The following is a 27,655-nucleotide window of genomic DNA, read 5'->3' as shown; positions in this document are numbered from 1 at the left end:
CCAGGTGGGCCATGGGCTGGGTCTAACCTGATGTCCTTGTATCTATCTCAGGGCTTGGTACAGTGCCTGGAACATAATAAGCGCTTAACAAATACCATTAAAAAAAAAAAGGCAGGAGTCAAAGATTGGCTTTGAGAATCTATGGCAGAGGAGCTGTCTTTTTTTTGGACAGCTAATTTCATCTGTAAAATGGGGATTAAAACGGCGAGCCCCATGTGGGCCATGGGCTGGGTCTAACTTGATGTTCTTGTATCTATCTCAGGGCTTGGTATAGTGCCTGGAACATAATAAGCGCTTAACAAATACCATTAAAAAAAAAAGGCAGGAGTCAAAGATTGGCTTTGAGAATCTATGGCAGAGGAGCTGACTTTTTATTGGACAGCTAATTTCATCTGTAAAATGGGGATTAAAACTGCGAGCCCCAGGTGGGAGATGGGCTGGGTCTAACCTGATGTCCTTGTATCTATCTCAGGGCTTGGTACAGTGCCTGGAACATAATAAGCGCTTAACAAATACCATTAAAAAAAAAAAGGCAGGAGTCAAAGATTGGCTTTGAGAATCTATGGCAGAGGAGCTGTCTTTTTTTTGGACAGCTAATTTCATCTGTAAAATGGGGATTAAAACGGCGAGCCCCATGTGGGCCATGGGCTGGGTCTAACTTGATGTTCTTGTATCTATCTCAGGGCTTGGTACAGTGCCTGGAACATAATAAGCGCTTAACAAATACCATTAAAAAAAAAAGGCAGGAGTCAAAGATTGGCTTTGAGAATCTATGGCAGAGGAGCTGAATTTTTATTGGACAGCTAATTTCATCTGTAAAATGGGGATTAAAACTGCGAGCCCCATGTGGGACATTGGCTGGGTCTAACCTGATGTCCTTGTATCTATCTCAGGGCTTGGTACAGTGCCTGGAACATAATAAGCGCTTAACAAATACCATTAAAAAAAAAAGGCAAGAGTCAAAGATTGGCTTTGAGAATCTATGGCAGAGGAGCCGTCTTTTTATTGGACAGCTAATGTGGCTGGCTAATTCTCACCTGTTGCCTGACTGTCATCTTTAACAGGCAATTAGCACTTTCGCGAAGGCAGAGCTTTGGGAAACACCCACAGTGAGGAGAAATGGTATTTGAAAAGCCCTTACAATGTGTCGAGCACTCTCTCAAGGACCATTTCTCCTCACTATGGGTGTTTCCCAAGGCACTGCCTTCATGAAGGTGCTAATTGCCTGTTAAAAATGACAGTCCAGCAAAAAGAAAAAATTAACCAGCCATGTCGGCTGTCCAATAAAAAGTCTTCCCCGAGAAGCACAGTAGCCTAGTGGAAACAGCACGGCCCGGGAAGTGAAATGATGTGGATTCTAATCCTGCCTCCACCACTGGTCTGCTCTGTGATCCTTGTAGACTGTGAGCCCGTTGTTGGGTAAGGACCGTCTCCGTATGTTGCCGACTTGTACTTCCCAAGCGCTTAGTCCAGTGCTCTGCACACAGTAAGCGCTCAATAAATACGACTGACTAAATGATCCTGGGCAAATCACTTAACTTCTCTGTGCCTCAGTGACCTCATCTTTAAAATGGGGATTAAGACTGTGAGCCCCATGTGAGACAGGAGCTGTGCCTGACCTGATTAGCTTGGATCTACCCCAATGCTTAGAACAGTGCTTGGCACATAGTGGGTGCTTAAATACCAAAAGGATTATTATTATAGTGAGGAGAAGGAGCATCTCCAAAGATAATAGCGAGTGAGCCAAGGAAAGTGAGAACGGAGAGGATTTTTAGCCAGTGAGAGGGACTAATGGTTTAGTATTTAGAAGTCAACCAGGATTTGGAGGTGAGAAGGTCACCGATGAGAAAGGACATCATGGGTGCTTGTTTCATGTGACTGGGTGTTATTCATTCATTCATTCATTCATTCAATTGCACTTATTGAGCGCTTACTTTGTGCAGAGCACTGTACTAAGTACTTGGGAAGTACAAAGCGCTTGGGAAGTACAAAGGCACTTTGTTATGTGTTATGAAGAGAAGCAGCGTGGCTCGTGAAAAGAGCCCACGCTTGGGAGTCAGAGGTCGTGGGTTCTAATCCCGGCTCCGCCACTCGTCAGCTGTGTGACTTTGGGCAAGTCACTTCACTTCTCTGTACCTCAGTTCCCTCATCTGTAAAATAGGGATTAAGACTATGAACCCCACATGGGACAACCTGATTACCCTGTATCTACCCCAGTGCTTACAACAGTGGTTGGCACATAGTAAGCACTTAACAAATATCATTATTATTATTTATTTTGGGGGGAAGGGTTCCTAAATGCCTGCCTTTTGACGCTCAGGATTCTCATCCTGCCACACACTGAGAGGAAGGGAAGATGGACTCAGGAAAGAGGAGAGGAAAAGATACTGAAGAGAGACATCTTAAACCCCCCGCCGCCCGTAATGCTCCTCACCTGTCGGAACCATTCCACACGCACTCAAATTTGTCGAATATGCAGTCGTTTTCGTAGAGGGAGCACAGCTTGCTTCGGAGATAATCATGAACCTAGTTGAGAAATACAAATAGAGAAGAATCTATCAATCACCCGTTTGTTGACTTTTAGACTGTGAGCCCACTGATGGGTAAGGGCTGTCTCTATATGTTGCCAACTTGTACTTCTCAAGCGCTTCGTACAGTGCTCTGCACACAGTAAGTGCTCAATAAATACGATTGATTGATTGAAATGGACATTTCACATGGCCACATCTATAAATTATATACTACAGAAGCAGCGTGGCTCAGTGGAAAGAGCCCGGGCTTTGGAGTCAGAGGTCATGGGTTCAAATCCTGGCTCTGCCAATTGTCAGCTGTGTGACTTTGGGCAAGTCACTTCACTTCTCTGGGCCTCACTTACCTCATCTGTAAAATGGGGATTAAGACTGTGAGTCCCCCCCGTGGGACAACCTGATCACGCTGTAACCTCCCCTGCACTTAGAACAGTGTTTAATAAATGCCATCATTATTATAAATTATATATGATAATCTATTTATCAATAATAATAAATGGGGTATTTGTTAATAATAATGTTGGTTATTATTGGTTGGTTGGTTATTGGTTTTTATTGGTTGGCTAACATAGTAAGTTAAGCACTTACTATGTTTCATGTGCTGGGGCGGATACAAGTAAATCAGGTTAGACATAGTCCCTTTCCCACGTGGGGCTCACAGTCTCAATCCCCAGTTTACAGATGAGGGCATTGAGGCCCAGAGAAGGGAAGTGACTTATCCAAGGTCACACAGCAGATCAGTAGCAGAGCCGGAATTAGAACCCATGACCACATTTACTCATATTAATAAATTGGTTGTTTATTTATGTGACACATTAATTATATTTGTATTTTAAACTGTATTGTATTTATTTATTATATATGTTACATTATATCTATATTAATGTCTGCCTCCCCCCTCTAGACTGTACGCTCGGGGTGGGCAGAGAAGATATCTGCCAAATCTGCGCAGTGAACTCTCCCAAATGTTTACTACAGTGCTCTGCACACAGGAAGCGCTCAGTAAATACCACTGTTGACAATGATGACGACACATCCTAGAATCAGTTTTAGTGCCTCCTCAAACAAATCCTGCAAGAGCTGATGAAGAAATGGAGTTTTGGGTGGCGGGGCTGGGGCAACTCACCAAACCATGTGTATTCCTCCCCCTTTTAGACTGTGAGCCCACTGTTGGGTAGGGACTGTATATGTTGCCAACTTGTACTTCCCAAGCGCTTAGTACAGTGCTCTGCACACAGTAAGTGCTCAATAAATACGATTGATTGATTGATTAAGCCACGCTAAAATGAATTGTGGAAGGTTTCCTGGAGGAGATGTGATTTCAGAAAGGCTCTGAAGGTGGGGTGAGGTTTGTTCTGGTGGATCTGAAGAATTGCAAGGCAGCTGATTAGCATTTCATTCATTCATTCAACCATATTTATTGAGCGCTTACTGTGTGCAAAGCACTGTACTAAGCGCTTGGGAGAGTACAATATAACAACAGACACATTCCTGCCCACAAGGAGCCCACAGTCTAGAGACTAGCTCACAGGGCAGCCTGTGCCTTGGGAGAGAAGGTAGCATTGTGCCCTTTTTTCTGTCATTGCTGGGCATCACCCTCAAATATTCATTTTATTGTCAGCCATAATAATAAGGTTGGTATTTGTTAAACGCTTACTACGTGCCAGGCACTGTTCTAAGCACTGGGGTAGATACAAGATAATCAGGTTATCCCACGTGGGGTTCACAGTCTTCATTTTACAGATGAGGGAACTGAGGCCCGGATAAGTTAAGTGACTTGCCCGTGGTCACACAGCTGACAAGGGGCGGAGGCGGAATTAGAACCCACGACCTCGGGCTCCCCAGGCCGTGCTCTTTCCACAGAGCCACGCTGCTTCTCATAATGACAGTCTTCTCAACCACACTGACATACCGGGTGGAACACACACAAAGATCTGCGTAAATTCTTGAATGTACAGCCCATAATCAATCATCAATCAATCAATCGTATTTATTGAGCGCTTACTGTGTGCAGAGCACTGTACTAAGCGCTTGGGAAGTACAAGTTGGCAACATAAAGAGACGTGCTACCCAACAGTGGGCTCACAGTCTAGAAGGGGGAGATAGGGAACAAACAATTCACCAGAAGTGAAACGGAAGAGAAAAATCAGGTTTGTTAAAAGTATTCATCTCTAAATCATCACCCCGTTCCTCTCACTTTTCCGGGCAGGAAGGACTGCCCCGTTAATGCTATTTCTTAGGTTCTCATTGCAAATGAGAATTAGGTTTTGGCAATAAGGGAGTCACAAATCCTCAATGAAAAGCAAACACTCCAAGTGGTTGACATTTTGCTAGTCAAGGGAATTAGAACTGGGGATTGAATTGGACTTTACAGTTGTAGTCCAAATGTACAAAAAAAAAATACGCTCTGAGTTTCAACAAACTTTAGAAGTTCATTCAAATAGGGGTAAATACGGCACTCATTAACCAATCGCGACGGGAATTTTTTTTGCGGGATTTGTTGAATACATTTGTCCTAATCATCATCAATCGTATTTATTGAGCGCTTACTGTGTGCACAGCACTGTACTAATCACACTCTTTGGGATCTCGCTGACTTTAATCACGCCTTTCTCAGACTCTTGCCAGTCTATCTCATTCAGACGCTTAAGCAGCGTGGCTCGGTGGAAAGAGCCCGAGCTTGGGAGTCATAGGTCGTGGGTTCTAATCCCGGCTCCGCCACATGTCTGCTGTGTGACCTTGGGCAAGTCACTTCACTTCTCCGTGCCTCAGTTACCCCATCTGTAAAATGGGCATTAAGACTGTGAGCCCCACGTGGGACAACCTGATCACCTTGTATCCCCCACAGTGCCTAGAACAGTGCTTCACACAAAGTAAGTGCTTAACAAATGCCATTATTATTATTATTATTGTTATTATTATTACTATCTTGGTTGTTGTCATTCCCCTGTGTCACCTGATCTCATCCTACTCTCTCTATTCTCCCCACCATGGCAGGGTGAGGGTGAGGGCAGTAAACTCTGTCGCCTGTGAAGCTCACAGTCTGCGAGGAAGGGGGGGAAGGAGAATGGATATTGAATCCCCATTGTACAGATGAGGAAACTGAGATAAAGCGAAGTAAAGTGACTGGCCCAAAGTCTCACAGCAGGTAAGAGTTGGAGAAGCAGCAAGGCCTCATGGATAGAGTATGGGACTAGGAGTCAGAAAGAACTGGGTTCTAATCCCAGTTCCACCACTTCTCTGCTGTGTGACCTTGGTCAAGTAACTTCACTTATCTGGGCCTCAGTTTCCTCATCTGTAAAATGGGGATTAAGACGATGGGTCCTGCTAAGGACAGGGACTGTGTCCAACCCAATCTGCTTCTATTGACCCCAGAGATTAGTACAGAGCCTGGTATAGAGTAAGCGCTTAACAAATCAATCAATCAATCAATCAATCGTATTTATTGAGCGCTTACTGTGTGCAAAGCACTGTACTAAGCGCTTGGGAAGTACAAGTTGGCAACATATAGAGACAGTCCCTACCCAACAGTGGGCTCACAGTCTAAAAGGGGGAGACAAATACCACCATTATCATTATTCTTATTAGCCAAGATTAGTACCCAGGTTATCTCTTTCCTGTAGGCCATGCTGCTTGTCTTTGAAGCAGAACAAGAGTATCTATAGTTTCAGAGCAGAAACACTAACCCCCAGGCAAAACACTGATTATATCTCTTATCCACTTAGCAAACCTGACCATTCATTTTAAGATGTCATTAAAAGAAAATTGTGATTTTTCACACAGCCCCTACCAATTCTGTAACAGTGTTGACAGACATGTCCCCTGCCCAGAAGAAGCTTAGTCTACATGGGAATATGGACATTAAAAAGGGAAGCAGTGCTTAACAAATACCATGAAAAAAAAGCAGCATGGTTTAGAGGAAAGAGCACACGCCTAGAAGTCAGAGGCCCTGAGTTCTAATCCCGGCTCCACCACTTGTCTGCTGTGTGACCACAGGCAAGTCACTTCACTTCTCTCATCTGCAAACAGGAATTCAATACCTGTTCTCCCTCCTACTTAGACTGTGAGCCCCATGTAGGACCTGATTATCTTGTATCTATTCCAGCCCCTCATACAGTACTCGACCTATAGTAAGCACTTAGCAAATACCACAATTATTATTAATAATAAAATTATGGCTATGCATGTAATAATAATAATAATAATGATGATAACTTGTTAAGCGCTTCCTATGTGTCAAGCACTGTTCTAAGTGCTGGGGGGATACAAGGTGATCAGGTTGTCCCACATGGGGCTCACAGTCTTAATCCTCATTTTACAGATGAGGTCACTGAGGCACAGAGAAGTTGACTTGCCCAAAGTCACACAGCTGACAAGTGACCCAGTTGGGATTTGAACCCATGACCTCTGACTCTTTCCACTGAGCCATGCTGCTTCTCATAAGGTGTTACAAGGCTGAGGGTGAGGTGAATAAAAGGTGCAAGGATGGCTTCCTAGTGACAAGTCCCTGGGCCTCCAACCTCAGCCCCTTAACATCATGCTTATAGAGAAGCAGCATGGCTTAGTGGAAAGAGCACGAGCTCGGGAGTCAGAGGTCATGGGTTCTGATCCCCAGCTCTGCCACTTATCAATCAATCAATCATATTTATTGAGCGCTTACTGTGTGCAGAACACTGTACTAAGCGCTTGGGAAGTACAAGTTGGCAACATATAGAGACAGTCCCTACCCAACAGTGGGCTCACAGTCTAAAAGGGGGAGACAGAGAACAAAACCAAACATACTAACAAAATAAAATAAATAGAATAGATATGTACAAGTAAAATAAATAAATAAATAAATAGAGTAATAAATATGTACAAACATATATACAGATATAAAGCACTGTTCTAAGCGCTGGGGAGGTTCCAAGGTGATCAGGTTGTCCCACAGTGGGCTCACAGTCCTAATCCCCATTTTACAGATGAGGCAACTGCTGGGTGACTTTGGGCAAGTCACTTCACTTCTCTGGGCCTCAGTTACCTCATCTGTAAAATGGGGATTAAGACCGTGAGCCCCGCGTGGGACAGCCTGATTACCTTGTATCTACTCCAGCGCTTAGAACAGCGCTTGGCAATAGTAAGCGCTTAAAAAATACCATCATTTTTATCATACCTCTACCACTGAGTCAGACCATATGGAAGGAAAAAAAAACCCAAACCCATTATGGTTCTGTGTTCATTTTCCACGTTTCGGACACCCAGGAGAGCTGGAGGGTGCGGCACCATACCTTACCTGGTAGGTCTCAATGGGCCTGTTCTCCATGTTCATGTCCCACACTTTGACAGTGAGATAATCCCTGGACATGAGATATCTCCCACTGTGACTGAATTTCACGTCCGAGATGGAAGAGATGATCTCCGAAAAAAACGACCGGTTACTTGGGTCTTCGGGTTCTTCAAAAACTACAGGACAAAGGAGAACGATAAGAAAACAGATGCATCTCTGTAAACTGGCTAGGCAATTATTATTATTATGTGCCATTGCACTGTTTCCGATTCACAGCGACTCCATAGATGTATTTTCTCCAGAACGTCCTGTCTTCTGCCATAATCCCTAACCTTTCTAACGGTTCTTCTGTTATTGTTGTTATGGTCTCTATCCAACTAGCTTTGTGCATTTAGCTTTAATTCCATTTGTTCTGACGACTTGACACTTGTCCACATGTTTTGTTTTGTTGTCTGTCTCCCCCTTCTAGACTCTGAGCCTGTTTTGGGGAGTTTATTTTACTTGTACATATCTATTCTATTTATTTTATTTTGTTAATATGTTTTGTTTTGTTCTCTGTCTCCCCCTTCTAGACTCTGAGCCTGTTGTTGGGTAGGGACCATCTCTATACGTTGCCAACTTGTACTTCCCAAGCGCTTAGTACAGAGCTCTGCACACAGTAAGCGCTCAATAAATACGACTGAATGAATGAATGAATGAACTAGCTGCCAGTCTCCCTCTTCCACGTTTTCCCTGGACTTTTCCTAGCATTAGTGTCTTCTCCAGAGAGGCAATATCTATACGTTGCTCTATATTCCAGCCAGCCAATTTGGGCTCAATTCCTGAGGCTGTAGATTGGGGCAGTGAGATAGCAAATTAGACCGCTGTACTTATTGAATGTTAGATGCTGTTCAGAATCCGTTATTCCCTTCATTATTACTATTCAGTAGGTGGCTTCTTGTCTGGTGGGATGCCACTTTTAGTAGCTTTGTTCTGGCTGCAATGGGGTGGGGGGGGACCCACAGCTCATCCTTCAGATGATGGGGCGACCCTGAGTGTAGTTAATATGGCTTGCTTTCCTACTACTTAAGGATCAGCAACAGATTCCAACTAGTGGATAGAGCACAGGCCTGGGTGTCAGAAGGACCAGGGTTCGAATCCCGGCTCCACCACTTGTCAGCTGTGTGACTCTGGGCAAGTCACTTCACTTCTCTGAACCTCAGTTACCTCAACTGTAAAATGGGGATTAAGACTGTGAGGCCCACGTGGGACGGGGACTGAGTCCAACACGATCGGCTTGAATCCACCCCTGCACTTGATACAATGTCTGGCACAAAGTAAGTGCTTAACAAATACCACAATTATTACCACTATTGACCCAGGTGCTGAGGAATATGAATGTGAACATTTACTGGGGTGAGGATTGTATCCTACTTGAATGCCTTGTATCTACCCCAGCGCTTAGTACAGTGCTTGGCACAAAATAAGTACTTAATAACCAATCAATCATATTTATTGAGTACTGCGAAGCACTTGAGAGGGAACAATATAACAGACACACTCAGCAACAAGCAACCCACCTCCGCCTGGCTTTTCATTCATTCAATCATATTTATTGAGCGCTTACTGTGTGCAGAGCACTGTACTAAGCACTTGCTGATCTCAGCTGATGCGGGAGAAGCAGCATGGCTCAGTGGAAAGAGCACAGGCTTGGGAGTCAGAGGTCATGGGTTTGAATCCTGGCTCAGCCACTTGTCAGCTGTGTGACCTTGGGCAAGCCACTTAATTTCTCTGTGCCTCAGTTACCTCATCTGTAAAATGGGGATTAGGACTGTGAGCCCCAAGTGGGACAACCTGATCACCTTGTATCCCCCCCAGCGCTTAGAACAGTGCTTTGCACATAGTAAGCGCTTAACAAATACCACCATTATTATTTTTAGATTTGCTCATCACTCAAACATTTAAGGCAGTCTCCAGGGCAGTCACGTCTTCATATGTTGCCAACTTGTACTTCCCAAGTGCTTAGTACAGTGCTCTGCACACAGTAAGCGCTCAATAAATACGATTGATTGATTGATTCACACATTGACAGGTAAACTCTTCCCAGTAGAGTGTCATCCTGATTGGTGGTACAGTGCTGAGGAGATCATTGCAGTGTCTGGATTTCTTTGGGATTCTTTCTTGGTGACGAGGGGGGCAAAATCTTTACTCCTTAGTGATGATGGGTGTACACATACACTTTTCAGGGACGCACAGAAGTCCTTGGTTTGCCTTCCGTCTGCGTAGCCTTGAAACTCTTCAGGCCTGGCATCTCACCGTTTGGCAAGCAAGCTTCTTAGGTTAATTTATTCCGTGACATAGGTTTTCATATAACCACACACAGCTGACAAATGATCACTACACATGCGCACACGTGTGCACGCACACACACACACACAGATATATGACTCCAGGGAACATGGATTTCTTTGGTCTGCATTTTGATTAAACACTGATGGTTATTAAATATCTCCACTGGAGAATCCACCTTTCAAAGCCAATGTTGCTTTTCATTTAGAATTTTGATGAGCTGTCTCAATTCCGCATCACCTAACTGCTGGGCCGCACTTGACTAAAGTGCTACCCAAACCTGGAGAAAAATCAAGAGGAAATACCAAGGGAGAGATCAAACTGAGCTTGTTTTTCCGATGGCTTGGATGTGCAGAGAGAACTGGAGGGATACTGCTGCCGCTGAATACCCAGAAATCCCAGATAAGGACTATGGCTGCTTTGGGAAACTCAAATTTTTAAAAGTTTGCCGCTTAATTACAAACTGGAAGTGGAACAGGAATCCTGGCCATCCCGATGAATCTTGAAGCAAGACAGCAGTGCTGCAACTAATGATTTTCTTGGTTTTGGATGAGGGATCAGAATCTTCCAGCACCAAACCAAATCTTCCTTCCCGTCTAAAGCACAGTTCAATATCGACTTCATCTTTTTTGACAACACAACTGCACTGACCCCCACCAGGTTATTTTTCGAAGATAGCGCATGTTTAGCATTATTGTCTTGGGTCCCTCGGTGGGCTTAGGAAGAATACAAATGCAGCAGCCTTGGCAGATTCAGAAATCAGGAAGACAGTGTGTCACAACTCAGGGCTAACACTCTTGAAGATTTATCTCAAAAATCATTTTTATGAATTCCTACTCCAGATCCAGTTTATAAAATCAACTCAGAGTTAACGGCAGGAGTAGACTGCGTGTGTCGAAGGGTTTCCACTTGAAGGAAGTCCTATTTTCAGGCATTTCAATGCTTTATTGTTCAAAACCCCTTAAATCCCCACTAGCAAATTGGAAGGGGACAGTAATAATGATGATGATAATAATGGCAACGATAATAATAACAACGAGAAGCAGAATGGCCTAGTGTAAAGAGCTTGGGCCTAGGTGTCAGAGGACTGGTTCTAATCCTGCCTCCACCTCTTGTCTGCTGCGTGACCTTGGGCAATTCATTTAATTTCTTTGTTCTGCAGTTCCCTCCTCTGCAAAATGAGGATTCAATAACAGTTCTCCCTCCTACTTAGTCTATGAAGCCCCTGTGGCACCTGATCATCTTGAATCTACTCCAGGACTTGGAATAGTTCTTGACACATAGTAAGCACTTAATATCATTAGTGTTAATTATGTGATAATAATAATAATTAATAGCAATTGTGGTACTTGTCAAGCGCTTACTATATGCAAAGCACTGAATTAATGCTAAGGTAGATAGAATACAAGCAGATCAGACACAGTCCCTGTTCCACAGCGGATGCACAGTCTAAGGGGAAAGAAGAACAGGTATTTTGCCACCATTTTACAGATGAGGTCTGCAGAAGTTAGGTGACTTGCCTAATGATAATAATAATAATAATGATGATGGTATTTGTTAAGCGCTTACTATGTGCCAATTTATTTATTTTATTTTGTTAGTACGTTTGGTTTTGTTCTCTGTCTTCCCCTTTTAGACTGTGAGCCCACTGTTGGGTAGGGACTGTCTCTATATGTTGCCAATTTGTACTTCCCAAGCGCTTAGTACAGTGCTCTGCACATAGTAAGCGCTCAACAGATACAACTGATGATGATGATGATGATGCCAAGCACTGTTCTAAGCGCTGGGGGGGATACAAGGTAACCAGGTTGCTCCATGTGCAGTCTTCATCCCCATTTTACAGATGAGGGGACGGAGGCACAGAGAAGTGAAGTGACTTGCCCAAAGTCACACAGCTGACAAGTGGATTAGAACCCATGACCTCTGACGCCCAAGCCCAGGCTCTTTCCACTGAGCCATGCTGCTTCTCTAGTGGCACACGGCAGGCAAGTGGCAGAACTGGAAACAGAGTGCGGGTCCTCTGACCTTGCCCCCTCCACCCTTCCGGGGAAGAACGGCTGAAAAGTCTGAAATCCTCGCTTTCCACAAGCGGACCTCCCCCCGCCGCTCTGACCGGAGACAGGAAGAGCTCACATTTGGTGTGCTGGTCACACAGGGCGTTGGCTCGCATGTCACACAGCCGAATGGTTCCTTTACTGCTGCTGTACACCAAGGTGTTGCAGTGATGGGGATGGAACTCCGCTGCCGTGATGACCTCCGTCAGCTCCTCCATATTCGCAGGCTTGATGTCGACAATATCTGAAGTGGGCAAGTCAAGGAGCAAAACAACGCCTAGGCCTGTTTTACAAAGGGCACGACAAAAATCTCAAAATCTCAAAAATCTCCAGTGGCTTCCAATCAACCTACGCATCAGGCAGAAACTCCTCACCCTGGGCTTCAAGGCTGTCCATCCCCTCGCCCCCTCCTACCTCACCTCCCTTCTGTCCTTCTCCAGCCCAGCCCGCACCCTCCGCTCCTCTGCCGCCGCTCACCTCCTCACCGTGCCTCGTTCTCGCCTGTCCCACCATCGACCCCCGGCCCACGTCATCCCCCTGGCCTGGAATGCCCTCCCTCTGCCCATCCGCCAAGCTACCTCTCTTCCTCCCTTCAAGGCCCTACTGAGAGCTCACCTCCTCCAGGAGGCCTTCCCACACTGAGCCCCCTCCTTCCTCTCGCCCGCCTTTCCCTCTCCAATCCCCCCGGCTTACCTCCTTCCCTTCCCCACAGCACCTGTATATATGTATATATGTTTGTTCATATTTATTACTCTATTTATTTATTTATTTTACTTGTACATATCTATTCTATTTATTTTGTTTTTATTTGTTCTCTGTCTCCCCCTTCTAGACTGTGAGCCCACTGCTGGGTAGGGACCGTCTCTATATGCTGCCAACTTGTACTTCCCAAGCGCTTAGTACAGTGCTCTGCAAACAGTAAGCGCTCAATAAACATAATCGATTGATTGATTGATTGACTGACAGTGATCCTTGGGGATTAGGCAGCCCTCTTCCCCAAAGAGAAGCTCGAATGCCCCACTCCAGCAGGCTTTTTTTTCCCCCCTCAAATCCGTAGCGGATAGGGGAATTCCCATTTCACAAGATAGGAAATGGAGGCATAAGCAAAGTTTGCACATTCAGAAGGTGATGCAGCAGGGGGGTGATGGCGAAAGCCCAGAAACGGGGGCGAGGGACACCTTCTGTATTCCCGGCTTGGGCTGTCAATCTAGCAGTCTGGGTTGTGGGGGTGGTATCCCACCCTCACTTCCGAGCTCCGCCTGCTGGCTTAGGTGGTCGCGAGATCAATCAATCAATCAATCGTATTTATTGAGCGCTTACTGTGTGCAGAGCACTGTACTAAGCGCTTGGGAAGTACAAGTTGGCGAGATAGCATTTGACCTTGGGATGGCCGGTACCCCAGGGCTACCTTGGGCTCACAGTCTTAATCCCCATTTAGAGATGAGGTAACTGAGGCATGGAGAAGTGAAGTGACTTGCCTAAGGTCACACAACAGACAAGTGGCGGAGCCAGGATTAGAACGCAGGTCCTTCTGATTCCCAAGCCGATGCTTTATCCACTAGGCCGTTTGGCACATAGTAAGTACTTACTAGGTTGTGCTGGTGGAAGCCAAATGGATCTTGGACAGTAAGGCCAGATCTCACAGCTACGTTAGATGGTTGGATGCTCCCATGGATTTAGAGATCGTCAACATAGTATGAAGCTTGCTGTCCTCCACAGTCTAGGCCCTGGCCCAACTCTACGTCAATTTTTAAGGTCACATCCTCCAACCCTGATTTTCCGAAGTTGTCTGTGCAGCCCGGCATTTCCTAATGACCTGATTCGGCAGAACCGGAGATCCAAAATCAGCCAGGGCAGGGAGTTTCGCATTAAGACGGAGGTTTTCGTTTCCATTTTGGCTTGGGTGTGGAAGAACTATGCCTGGACCTACCTGGCTCCCAAATGGTTTGCGCCTGTATTAATAATGATGGCATTTGTTAAGCGCTTACTATGTGCAAAGCACTGTTCTAAGCGCTGGGGAGGATACAAGGTGATCAGGTTGTCCCACGTGGGGCTCACAGTTTTAATCCCCATTTTACAGATGAGGTAACTGAGGCCCAGAGAAGTTAAATGACTTGCCCAAAGTCATACAGCCCACAATTGGCAGAGCTGGGATTTGAACCCATGACCTCTGACTCCAAATCCCACGCTCTTTCCACTGAGCCACACTGTATTAGACACCTGCATCATCCTGTCACAAAACATGCATATTTCAAAGGAATAAGAACGGGATTTGGTAAACACCTACTATGTGCCAAGAACTGTGCTAAGGGCTGGGATACTTGGCACATAGTGAGCGTTAACAAACACTATATAAAAACGCTAATCGGGTTGGACACAGTTCCTATCCCAAATGCGGCTCACAGTCTTAATCCCCATTTTACAGATGAGGTCACTGAGGCCCAGAGAAGTGAAGTGACTTGCTCAAGGCCCCACAGCAGACAACTGGCGGAGCTGGGATTAGAACCAGGTCCTTCTGACTCACAGGCCCACACGCTATCTCCTAGGCCAAGCTGCTTCCCTTTTTTCACTGCGGAAAATGGGTGTGGGTCTTTCTGGAGAAGTTTCACCCTAATAAGTCAAGGAAAAGGAACCTAGGGGAAAGTCGCAAGGGGCACACATTCTTAAAAGAGATGTGTCCCTGATTAAAGTGGGGGCCGCAGGTCTCAACTACCCCTCGCTACTTCGCCCACTACAATTGAACCGGAAGGCAAATTTAGAATCAGTAAAGAATGTGGAAACAACGTGTCTTGTCTTTTGCTATCGAATTGTCTCTGATCCATAGAGACGCCACGGACACATCTCTCCCAGAACGCCCCGCCTTTATCTGCAATCACTCTGGTAGCGTCTCCATAGAGTTTTCTTGCTAAAAATACAGAAGTGATTTACCATTGCCTCCTTCCACGCAGTAAACGTGAGTCTCCACCCTGGACTCTCTCCCAGGCTGCTGCTGCCCAGCATGGATGAGTTTTGACTTGTAGCCGATGGCCTTCCGCTCGTTAGCCACTACCCAAGTTAGGAATGGAATGGGTAGGCCTCTGCTTCTCCAATACACAGCCCTATTCATTCACTCAATCGTATTTATTGAGCATTTACTGTGTGCAGAGTACTGTATTAAGTGCTTGGGAGAGTACAATAAACAGACATATTCCCTGCCTCCAATGAGCTTACAGTCTATTATTATTCTCCTTCCCGTAGTTGAGACTGGTAGAGGACTGGCAGCTCCCCAGGTGCGACCCCCTCTCCATCCCCCCGTCTTACCTCCTTCCCTTCCCCACAGCACCTGTATATATGTATATATGGTTGTACATATTTATTACTCTATTTATTTATTTATTTATTTATTTATTTATTTATTTATTTTACTTTTACATCTCTATCCTACTTATTTTATTTTGTTGGTATGTTTGGTTCTGTTCTCTGTCTCCCCCTTTTAGACTGTGAGCCCACTGTTGGGTAGGGACTGTCTCTATGTGATGCCAATTTGTACTTCCCAAGCGCTTAGTACAGTGCTCTGCACATAGTAAGCGCTCAATAAATATGACTGATTGATTGATTGATTGATTGACCCTGAGAGGGGGGAAACAATTACTCACAAGTTTGGGACCTGGGTTCTAATCCCAGCTCTGTCCCTTGCCTGTTGTGTGACCTTGGATGAGTCGCTTAACTTCCCTGTGCCTCAGTTATCTCAGGTGTGAAACGGGGATTAACACTGTGAGCCCCTTGTGGGACACAGACTGTGTCTAACCTGATCATCTTGTATCTACTCCAGCGTTTAGTACAGTGCCTGGCACATAACAGGTGCTTAACAAATACTATAACAAAAAAGAATGAGAATGAGAAGAACCAGCTCTGCCAAGGACCTCGAGATTCATTCGTTTAATCGTATTTATTGGGTGCTTACTGTGTACAGTAGTACAGCGCTTAGTACAGTGCTTTGCACACAGTAAGCGCTCAATAAATACAATTGAATGAATGAATGCAGAGCACTGTACTAAGTGCTTGGAAAGTACAATTCGGCAACAAATAGAGACAATTCCGACCCAATAACGGGCTCACTTGTTATGGGCAGGGAACATGTCTGCCAACTCTGTTATACTAAACTCTCCCAAGTGCTTAGTACAGTGCTCTGCACACAGTAAGCGCTCAATAAAAACTGACTGACCAATGAGGGAACATCAACATTTCCATTTCAGTGGATAATGGCTTGGTTGACTCTTACTAGGGCTGAACCTAGGCTAGGTGATCGTCAATTCTTAAATCCCAGGGAGGAAGAAGTCAAAAATGTACGCTGTTAACGGCAGCCTATTATGGTGCCTGGGATTCTGGAGCCTAGAGGAAGAAATGGGACCTTAATAAGCTCCCTAGATATTTCTATCAGCAGGGAAAATTAATCAACAGGAGAAGGATAAATTCTAATACTCTACTTATTCCTGGTCATTAAGAACTGAATTCAGTTTAACTCACTTAAGGTCTTTGGAAACAAAAATAATAGACAATTTGAGAGTAAACCATTTACTACATCAAAAGGAGTTGTTTACTGTTTACACAGGCACTTGTAAAAGGTGTGCTGATTAGAAGCAGCGTGGCTCAGTGGAAAGAGCCCGGGCTTGGGAGTCGGAAGTTATGGGTTCAAATCCCGACTCTGCCAATGGTCAGCTGTGTGACCTTGGGCAACTCACTTAACTTCTCTGTGCCTCAGTTCCCTCATCTGTAAAATGGGGATTAAGACCGTGAGCCCCACATGGGACAACCTGATCACCTTGTAACCTCCCAAGCACTTAGAACAGTGCTTTGCACATAGTAAGCGCTTAATATATGCCATCATTATTATTATTATTGGGAGCCGGAGGTCATAGGTTCGAACCCCAGCTCTGCCACTTGTCACTTAACTTTTCCATGCCTCAGTTACCTCCTCTGTAAAATGGGGATGAAGACTGTGAGCCCCACGTGGGACAACCTGATTACCTTGTATCAACCCCAGTGCTTAGAACAGTGCTTGGCACATAGTAAGTGCTTAACAAATACCATTATTATTATTATTATTATATTAGTCTCTGTAGAGACTGTTTCCAGGGGTGACTGCTTCTTGGTTACATGCAAATATATATATATATATATATATATATATATATATACACACACACATGCAAATATATATATAACAAATATATGTTGCCAACTTGTACTTCCCAAGCGCTTAGTACAGTGCTCTGGACACAGTAAGCGCTCAATAAATACGATTGATTGATGATGCAAAACCACCTGTTGGTAAAGACTGCTTAGTCCTTAGGGCAGTTGAGTTTAAAGGAAACATAGCTATCAGTTATTATTGTTATCGTGCTTCCAGCGACGATTTTACGTGTGACAGTTATAAGGGTGGGTGGCCCCATCTCATTGGTTTGGCAGGTACTCCCGATATATCTGCGGGCTAGAGCCCAAATTACGTTATTCATATTTCCTGCTTGCTTTCTCCCCAAGGCATCTGTCTCCTAAATGGAAGAAATTCCCTTCCCCCTCCAAAGCCTGCAGGCAAAACTAGCAACATGTCACTCCGCCTGGCAGGCAGAAGCTCCTAGTGACAGCCAGCTGAGCCTCAGGCCACGGTCGTGGATCCCGGAATAGGGCCCGGAGGAAGGGGACGAGGAGCAGAAGGATGAACAGGGGGAGGAAGAGGAGGAGGAGAAGGGGATGGGAGTGGAGGAAGAGGAAGAAGAAGTGGAAGAGGAAGAAGAAGAGAAGGAGGTGGCAGGAGAAGAGGTGGAGGAAGATGAGGAGGATCAGGAGGAGGAGGGGGAGAAAAGTCAGGTCATGATGCACAGTGAAGGAGCAATCACAATAAGATTTCACCTCCATGCAAACCCTGGCTTTTGGGTATCCTTCTCCAGGCTCTGAGCCAGCATCTAAGATGCCTATTTCAGCACTGTGCCCGGGGGACTGATGAGAAGCAGTGTGGCTCAGTGGAAAGAGCACGGGCTTTGGAGTCAGAGGTCATGGGTTCGAATCCCGGCTCCGCCACGTCTGCTGTGTGACCTTGGGCAAGTCACTTAACTTCTCTGAGCCTCAGTTACCTCATCTGTAAAACGGGGATTAAGACTGTGAGCCCCATGTGGGACAACCTGATCACTTTGTATCCCCCCAAGCGCTTAGAACAGTGCTTTGCACATAGTAAGCGCTTAACAAATGCCAACATTATTAACATTATTATTAATACACGACTCAACTTGTCTTGATCTAGTATATTGCTGGCCGTCTTCATGAACAGATGGAGGAGCAGACCAACGGCCCCCGTCGCTGCCACCCCCTTGCTGTATCTGCTGAGGGCAAGGCAGCTCTGCTGGGAAATTCTCTTCCTTCCATGAATGTGTGGGAGGAAAACCCAACTCAAGATGTCAGGGAAGCAGGGTGGCCTCGTATAAAGACCGTGGGTCTGGAGTCACAGGACCGGGATTCTAATCCTGGCTCCGCCACCTGGCTGCTGTTTGACCTTAGGTAAGTCACTTCACTTCTCTGTGCCTCAATACCTGTGCTCCCTCCTATTAGAATTTAAGTCCCATGTGGGATCTGATTATCCTGCATCTACTCCGGCACTTCGTGTACGGTGCTTGGTACATAATAAGCGCTCAATAATAATAATAATGATGGCATTTATTAAGCGCTTACTATGTACAAAGCACTGTTCTAAGAGCTGGGGTAGAAACAAGGTAATCAAGTTGTCCCACGTGGGGCTCACAGACTTAGTCCCCATTTTACAGATGAGGTAACTGAGGCCCAGAGAAGTGACTTGCCCAAAGTCACACAGCTAACAAGTGGCGGAGCCGGGATTTGAAACCATGACCTCTGACTCCAAAGCCCGTGCTCTTTCCACAGAGCCACGCTGCTTCTCCAATACACAGCCCTATTCATTCACTCAATAGTATTTATTGAGCATTTACGGTGTGCAGAGTACTGTATTAAGTGCTTGGGAGAATACAATAAACAGACATATATTCCCTGCCTACAATGAGCTTACAGTCTATTATTATTCTGGGAAAATAAAAGTAACTCCCAGAGGCCTAGCCCACTGGTTCCATCCAGTAGCCGCTCCTTGGAAATTGGGCACCCCCTTGCTTCTCCGATCTTTAGAGCAACTGCAGCACAAGTCAGTCACAAATGACTCCAGCCTAACCGGGGGAAAGGCATGAAGCAGCAGGCCTCCAGAATGGCCGCCTCAGCCTTGTCCAATCCTGGTGGGCCAAACCGAACCAAAAAAATAGCCTGGTCCCTTTTGGTGAGGTCAAAAATGAGGTTGGAAAGTCCACCACTGCTAAGTTCTCTTGAGATAAGCAACCAGAGGGAGGAGGAGAAGAAATCAATCAATTAATAGTATTTAATTAGTGCTAACTGTGTGCAGAGCACTGTACTCAGCACTTGGGAGAGTACAATAGATCCGAGTTGACAGACACCATCCCTGCCAACAATGAGCTTACAGTCTATGGGGAGTTTTGTCCAATTTGAGGTAAAGCTTCAGGCTGAGGTCCCTGAAGAACCAGTAAGTGCTCAATAAATACCATCATCATCATCAATTGTATTTATTGAGTGCTTACTGTGTGCAGAGCACTGTACTAAGCGCTTGGGAAGTACAAGTTGGCAACATATAGAAACAGTCCCTACCCAACAGTGGGCTCACAGTCTAAAAGGGGGAGACAGAGAACAAAACCAAACATACTAACAAAATAAAATAAATAGAATAGATATGTACAAGTAAAATAAATAGAGTAACAAATATGTACAAACATATATACATATAAATACCACTAATTGACTGATCAATTAAACGAAATCCCTACTGACCTAACATTCGGGATATTTGAAAAACGTTTGCGGAAAAAAAATACTTTACTTCCGCTGTCATTTCTCAGCACCGCCACCTTTCCCAACAAGCCAGACTTCTGTGATTATTAATTCCCAGCATCCAAGTCATATTAAACCATCAGACAGTGCTCACATTTATGAACTCTGATAAGCAGTGTGGTTTAGTGGATACAGCATGGGCCCGGGAGTCAGAAGGGTCTGAGTTCTAATCCTGGCCCCGCCACTTGTTTGTGTGACCTTGGGTAAGTCACTTCACTTCTCTGTGCCTTGGTTACCTCATCTGTAAAACGGGGACTGTGAGCCCAATTTGGGATAGGGACTGCGTCTGAGCTAATTAGCCTTTATCTACTTCAGTGCTTAGTACAGTACCTGCCATAAAGTAAGTGCTTAATAAATGCCATTAAAAGAAACAAAAAACAAGCTTTGTATCCATCCTCAGCCCTTTCATATATCTGTTTATTCAATGGCCATTCAATTATTTAATTATTCTGCTCTGTAAGTATGTTTGGGACGGTCTCACCTGTTAGAGAGGGAGCTCACTATGGGTAAGGAACATGTCACCTCTTCCCAAGCACTTATTACAGTGCATGACACCAAGTAAATGCTCAATAAATACTATGGCTGCTGTTGCTACTGCTACTACCACTCCTACTACTGCTACTGTCAATCTAAAATGGGAAACAGGTAAGGATCCTTCATTTTCCTTTCCTTTTCTTCAGTCTGCCAGCAGACTCATTCATTCATTCAATCGTATTGTGCAGACTAGTGGAATGCACCAGAAGAGACGACAGAAATCAGTCCTTGGCTCCAACCAGCGACCATCAGGAGCGCTTAGAACAGTGCTTTGCACATAGTAAGTGATTAATAAATGCTACTAAAAAAACTGTAGTTAGTTGTCGGAGAAAACTCCAAGGCTTTATTGAAGCCAGGGGATACGCAGGAATGTGGTCATTCTCAGAAGCCAGCCTCTGGGATGAGACCAAGAGGAAGAACTGAAAACAATCTTTATGAAAATTCTGTGTAGAATGGTGCATTGGAACGGTAAAAACCATTTCCAGCACCCACATGCATGGGTAGGATCTTACTGTCAGAAATGTCATTCAAAAGGACCCAGGAAGATATTTGATTTCAGGTATCACTCACTACCATCCATCCTGAACTCAGTAACTGCTTGAACATAGAAACGGGCTTGAATAAAATAAAATCAAGTTGTCCTTTTTCCTGCCTTTCTATGGTATTTGTTAAGCACTTACTACGTGCCGGGCTGTACTGTACTAAGTATTGGGGTAAATACAAGCCAATCAGTTCGAACACAGTCCATGTCCCACATGGGGCCCACAATCTTAATTTCCAATTTACAGATGAGGTAACTGAGTCACAGAGAAGTGACTTGCCCAAGATCACACAGCAGAACCGGGATTAGATCCCAAATCCTTCTGCCTCCCAATCCTGTGCTCTAGCCATTAGGCTATGCTGCTTCAATACTTTGGCACTCACCCCAGAACTTAGGTAACTACCCTTAATACTCTACATCCCCCTTCTGCTCTTTATTTTAATGTCTGTCTACCCCTGTAGACTGTGAGCTTCTTGTGGGCAGGGAATGCATCTACCAACTCTGTTGTATTCTCCCAGGCACTTAAGTACAGTGCTCTGCACACAGTGAGTGCTCAATGAGTATCACTGATTCATTTACTGAAAAAACCTTTTTCTCCAGAAGGCATTTGCCAATAAATTCCCACCTCCGAGGTCACATCATTCCTTCAGCACCTGTCAATTTCTGCTTATTTTTGGCTCCCTACCACTTAAATTGTTTCCTTTCATTTTTATCTTTTGAATCTGAACGCTTATTTCGTAACACTGTATAACTGACAATATGCCTTCGTTTGCCTGCCCCTGGATTGCAAGTTCCTTGAGGGCAGCATCAAGTCTTTTTATTCTATCATATGCCCCGGACACCGACTAATGCTCAGCATCTTGTAGATGTCCAATAAATGATGACGATGAGGATGACAGAGATGGTGGTGATCGAAAGAAGAAAATTCAACAGCATGATAAGTTCAGATCTTACTGTTCGTCAAATCAGTGTCTCTTTTATGCAACCATACAAAGACATAAAATTTGAAGAACAAACTCAAATTGAGGATACTGGATTTGAAAATTTAGAGGTAATATGACCCTGTCCTCCCCAACCCCCACCCAAAAAAGATGCCAATAATTCAAGGTTGGTATGAATTTGTTCTTTCCAATCCTAGGTTCTGACAAAGACCCTCTCTGGACTGGGCACAAACTTTAAGCCTGCTGCCTCAAGGAAAGGATACTAAAACTCTGATTGGTGATTTCAAAATTCCACAAGTTTATCCTCAAGTCATCAGCTGACAAGTAGGTTTCATAATCACTGTTTACAGAGATGGAGTTGATGTGATAGGTGTGAGCGTTGGCAAATACTCTCCTGGGGGTAGCCTCCACCATCAGATCCATTGGTCTCAGCACAGGCACCTGGAAAGAAAAAGAGGAAGCCAAGACTATTAATCAATCAATCAATCAATCCATCGTATTTATTGAGCACTTACTGTGTGCAGAGCACTGTACTAAGCGCTTGGGAAGTACAAGTTGGCAACATAGAGAGACAGTCCCTACCCAACAGGGGGCTCACAGTCTAAAAGGGGGAGACAGAGAACAAAACCAAACATACTAACAAAATAAAATAAATAGAATAGATATGTGCAAGTAAAATAAATAAATAAAAGTTAAATAAATAAATAAATATTAGTACCTGATAATCAATCAATGGTATTTATTGAGCACTTACTGTGTGCAGAGCACTGTACTAAGTGCTTGGGGGAGTACAATACACCAGAGTTGGTAGACATGTTCCCTGACCACAATGAGCTTACAGTTTACGGTCTGTAGCTTACACAATAATAATAATAAATAATGTTGGCATTTATTAAGTGCTTCCTATGTGCAAAGCACTGTCCTAAGCGTTGGGGAGGTTACAAGGTGATCAGGTTGTCCCGCAGGGGGCTCACAGTCATCATCATCAATCATCAATCGTATTTATTGAGCGCTTACTATGTGCAGAGCACTGTACTAAGCGCTTGGGAAGTACAAATTGGCAACATATAGAGACAGTCCCTACCCAACAGTGGGCTCACAGTCTTAATCCCCATTTTACAGATGAGGGAACTGAGGCCCAGAGAAGTGAAGTGACTCGCCCAAAGTCACACAGCTGACAATTGGTGGAGCCGGGACTTGAACCCATGACCTCTGACTCCAAAGCCCGTGCTCTTTCCACTGAGCCACACTGCTTCTCTACACGCTATATTACACACTATTACGACACGCTATAATAATAATGATAATAATAATAGTGGTACTTTTTAAGCGCTTACTATTTGCCAAGCGATAGGGTAGATACAAGATAATCAGGTTGGAAACGGCCCCTGTTCCATATGTGACTCACGGTCTCCCATCCTGTGCAAAACTTGGGGTAATTCTACAGTTTTGGGATAGAACAAGGAGTGAGGGTAGTGGCAGATTCTCCGTCTCTGCCAAAGCCCCCGAATTTCTGGGGAGGACGGGTGAAGGGGTACTGGTCCTCTTATCTTCATTCAATCGTATTTATTGAGCACTTACTGTGTGCAGAGCACTGTACTATTATCTCTACTATCTGTGGACCCCTGACCCAATCAGTAATCGCCTACCATCAGGGAGACTCTGAACCATCTCCAGCCAGATGGCCAGGGTATTCGGTCACCTAGCAGCGTGGCCTAATGGATAAAGCACAGGCCTGGGAGCCAGAGGTCCTGGATTCTAATCCTGCCTCTGCCACTTGTCTGCTATGTGACCGTGGGCAAGTCTTGTCACTTCTCTGTACTTCAGTTTCCTTAAATGAAGACTGTGAGTCCCCCTTCTAGACTGTGAGCTTGGGTAGGGACCGTCTCTATACGTTGCCAATTAGTACTTCCCAAGCGCTTAGTACAATGCTCTGTACACGGTAGGCGCTCAATAAATACAACTGAATGAATGAATGAAAAAATGGTGATTCAAACCTGTTCTCCCTCCGACTTGACTGTTCGTTCATTCAGTCATATTTATTGAGCTCTTACTGTGTGCTTGGGAGAGTACAACAGAACATAAATAGGCACATTCCCTGCCCACAATGAGCTTACAGTCTCCCATTCCTTTCTGATTTCCCATCCTCCTGTCTCTCCCCACTTCAGTCGATACTACACTCTGCTGCCCAGATTGTCTTTCTGCAGAAATGCTCTGAGCATGTCACTCCCCTCCTCAAAAATCTCCCGTGGTTGCCTGTCAACCTTTGAATCAAGCAAAAACCCCTCACTCTCGGCTTCAAGGCTGTCCATCAACTCGCCCCCTCCTACCTCACCTCCCTTTTCTCCTTCTCCAGCCCGGCCCACACACTCCACTCCTCTGCCACAGCTAACCTCCCCATCACCCCCTCCCTCCCTCCACCCTACCCCGTCTCCTCCCCACAGCACTTGTGTATATTTGTAAATATTTATTACTCGATTTTATTAATGATGTATATATAGCTATAACTCCATTTATTCTGATGGTATTGACACCCGTCTACTTGTTTTGTTTTGTCGTCTGTCTCCCCCTTCTAGACTGTGAGCCCGTTGTTGGGTAGGGACCGTCTTTATATGTTGCTGATTTGTACTCCCCAAGCGCTTAGTACAATGCTCTGCACACAGTAAGCGCTCAATAAATACATTGAATGAATGGAGGTGAGCACCACGTGGGACAGGGACTATACACGGCCTGATTAACTTGTATCTAACCCAGCACTTAAAACAGTGCTTGACACATAGTAAGCACTTAAATACTATAAAGAAACCAAAAACCTAGGGATCAGTTGTGCCAACTGTAACACTATCCACTCTGCTTTCAGATCCAAGTCTACGAAGGAAATCCCAAACTGGTGCTTTGCGATCTCATCTATTCAGGAGGGACTTCGTGTCAAAATGCAATAAGGAAATCTGCATCTTGATTTGCAAAGCGTGGCTCAGTGGAAAGAGCCCGGGCTTTGGAGTCAGAGGTCATGGGTTCAAATCCCAGCTCTGCCAATTGTCAGCTGTGTGACTTTGGGCAAGCCACAACTTTTCTGGGCCTCAGTTCCCTCATCTGTAAAATGGGGATTAAGACTGTGCGGCCCCCGTTGGACAACCTGATCACCTTGTAATCTCCCCAGCGTTTTGAACAGTGCTCGGCACATAGTAAGCGCTTAATAAATGCCATTATTATTATTATTAGTATTATTCTTTTATATCGACGATGGAATCAGATAAGGGCTCCCAATTCTAACAGTCCTCTCAAGCGCCTTCATTATTGTACATTATTCATAACTGTCCATTACTGTGCCTCGCCTACACTCTGTCGGGCCATGTTTCCCACGCCTGCAGAGGTGGAGAAGAAGAAGGCTCGACAGCCAGGATCAATGACTAGACACAGGCACTGTCAGCTCCGAGTCTGAGCTTAATGTGATGAGCCTGCTCCGTAATTCAGGCTGACGGATTCAATGATATATCATTTGCTGCAGATCCCTGTTCAAACCTTCAGGGGATGCAGGCTTGCATTAGCTCAAACACGGCAGGCGGCTAAAGCTGTCACTCGCTGCAATGCAGACACGATGGTTTTGCACAGGCTACCCTGGTAAGTCCCTGAATCAATCAATAGCCTTTACTGAGCACTTACTGAACACTGTATTAAGCACTTGAGAGAGTACAACAGAATGGAGTTAGTAGACATGTTCTCTGCCCAAAGTGAGTCCCTGAAAAGGAGTACATCGTGGAGAACGTGGGGGTGGTTTCTGCCGGGGTCCTGGGTGACTATCTTCCCACGTATTAGCCATTTTCTACCTGGGCCTAGTGAAGTGCTCTTTCTTGCTTCACTGCTTGAAGTAGACAGTGAAACACAGTACCAAAGAGATCGGGCAGGTCTCTATTAGGGCAGGTCTCTGTATATATGTATATATTTTGTACATATTTATTACTCTATTTATTTATTTATTTATCATCATCATCATCATCAGTCGTATTTATTGAGCGATTACTATGTGCAGAGCACTGTACTAAGTGCTTGGGAAGTACAAACTGGCAACATATAGAGACAGTCCCTACCCAACAGTGGGCTCACAGTCTAAAAGTGGGAGACAGGGAACAAAACCAAACATACTAACAAAATAAAATAAATAGAATAGATATGTACAAGTAAAATAAATAAATAGAGTAATACATATGTACAAACATATATACATATATACAGGTGTTGTGGGGAAGGGAAGGAGGTAAGATGGGGGGATGGAGAGGGGGACCAGGGGGAGAGGAAGGAAGGGGCTCAGTTTGGGAAGGCCTCCTGGAGGAGGTGGGCTCTCAGCAGGGCCTTGAAGGGAGGAAGAGAGCTAGCTTGGCGGATGGACAGAGGGAGGGCATTCCAGGCCCGGGGGAGGACGTGGGCCGGGGGTCGACGGCGGGACGGGCGAGAACGAGGCCCAGTGAGGAGATTAGCGGCAGAGGAGCGGAGGGTGCGGGCTGGGCTGGAGAAGGAGAGAAGGGAGGTGAGGTAGGAGGGGGCGAGGGGATGGACAGCCTTGAAGCCCAGGGTGAGGAGTTTTTGCTTGATTCGAAGGTTAACAGGCAGCCACTGGAGATTTTTGAAGAGGGGAGTGACACGCCCAGAGCGTTTCTGGACAAAGATAATCCAGGCAGCAGCATGAAGTATGGATTGAAGTGGAGAGAGACACGAGGATGGGAGATCAGAGAGAAGGCTGATGCAGTAGTCCAGACTACTCTATTTATTTTGTTAGTATGTTTGGTTTTGTTCTCTGTCTCCCCCTTCTAGACTGTGAGCCCGCTGTTGGGTAGGGACTGTCTCTATGTGTTGCCTACTTGTACTTCCCAAGTGCTTAGTACGGTGCTCTGCACACAGTAAGCGCTCAATAAATACGATTGATTGATATTAGGACTTCTGTTCGTGTTTAGTGATGAGGACAGCTTTATTTCTGAATAGGCCCAAGTCTTTGTAAGCGTAAGAGAATCCTTCTGCACGGAACTGCATAAACTCTTTCAAACCATCAGTCCAGCCTTAGTGTTTTCATCATTAATAATAATAATGTTGGTATTTGTTAAGCGCTTACTGTGTGCCAAGCACTGTTCTAAGTGCTGGGGGGGGATACAAGGTAATCAAGGTTGTACCACATGGGGCTCAGTCTTAATCCCCATTTTACAGATGAGGGAACTGAGGCACAGAGAAGTTAAGTGACTTGCCCAAAGTCACACAGCTGACAAGTGGTGGAGCTGGGATTCAAACCCATGACCTCTGACTCCCAAGCCCAGGCTCTTTCCACTGAGCCATGCTGATTCTCTATTCATTACAATTACCATCATCATGGCTGCCAAATTTATTGAGCCCTTACTCTTAAATCTCTTAGAAAACACCAAATAGCAACACCTCAAGAGCTTTACCACAAAGGTTCCTAATAGATGTGGCTTTGGAAATTGTGATTTATCCCACTAATTTTGCAGATTGACAGAGGTCTGTAAGCATTCTTCTGTCCCACCCCA

At 45.1% G+C, this 27,655-nt stretch overlaps 1 protein-coding gene across 2 annotated transcripts in view; it reads right to left on the bottom strand.

Moving 5' to 3' along the window:
* PPP2R2B (protein phosphatase 2 regulatory subunit Bbeta) overlaps positions 1-27,655 on the bottom strand; it is a 223,099-nt gene that overhangs the window by 7,451 nt on the left and 187,993 nt on the right. For both annotated transcript variants that reach the window (XM_038772788.1, XM_038772789.1), the window contains exons 5-8: positions 22,388-22,565; positions 12,256-12,420; positions 7,801-7,970; positions 2,435-2,526 (exon numbers count right to left, since the gene is read on the bottom strand). In XM_038772788.1, the coding sequence (XP_038628716.1) occupies positions 2,435-2,526; positions 7,801-7,970; positions 12,256-12,420; positions 22,388-22,565 (605 nt within the window). The remainder of the gene's footprint in view (positions 1-2,434; positions 2,527-7,800; positions 7,971-12,255; positions 12,421-22,387; positions 22,566-27,655) is intronic.

The sequence above is a fragment of the Tachyglossus aculeatus genome, chromosome X1 (assembly GCF_015852505.1).
Source record: "Tachyglossus aculeatus isolate mTacAcu1 chromosome X1, mTacAcu1.pri, whole genome shotgun sequence".
Classification (NCBI taxonomy): domain Eukaryota; kingdom Metazoa; phylum Chordata; class Mammalia; order Monotremata; family Tachyglossidae; genus Tachyglossus; species Tachyglossus aculeatus.
Note: the sequence above shows the minus strand (reverse complement) of the source record. Positions and strands in the feature narration are given on the sequence as shown.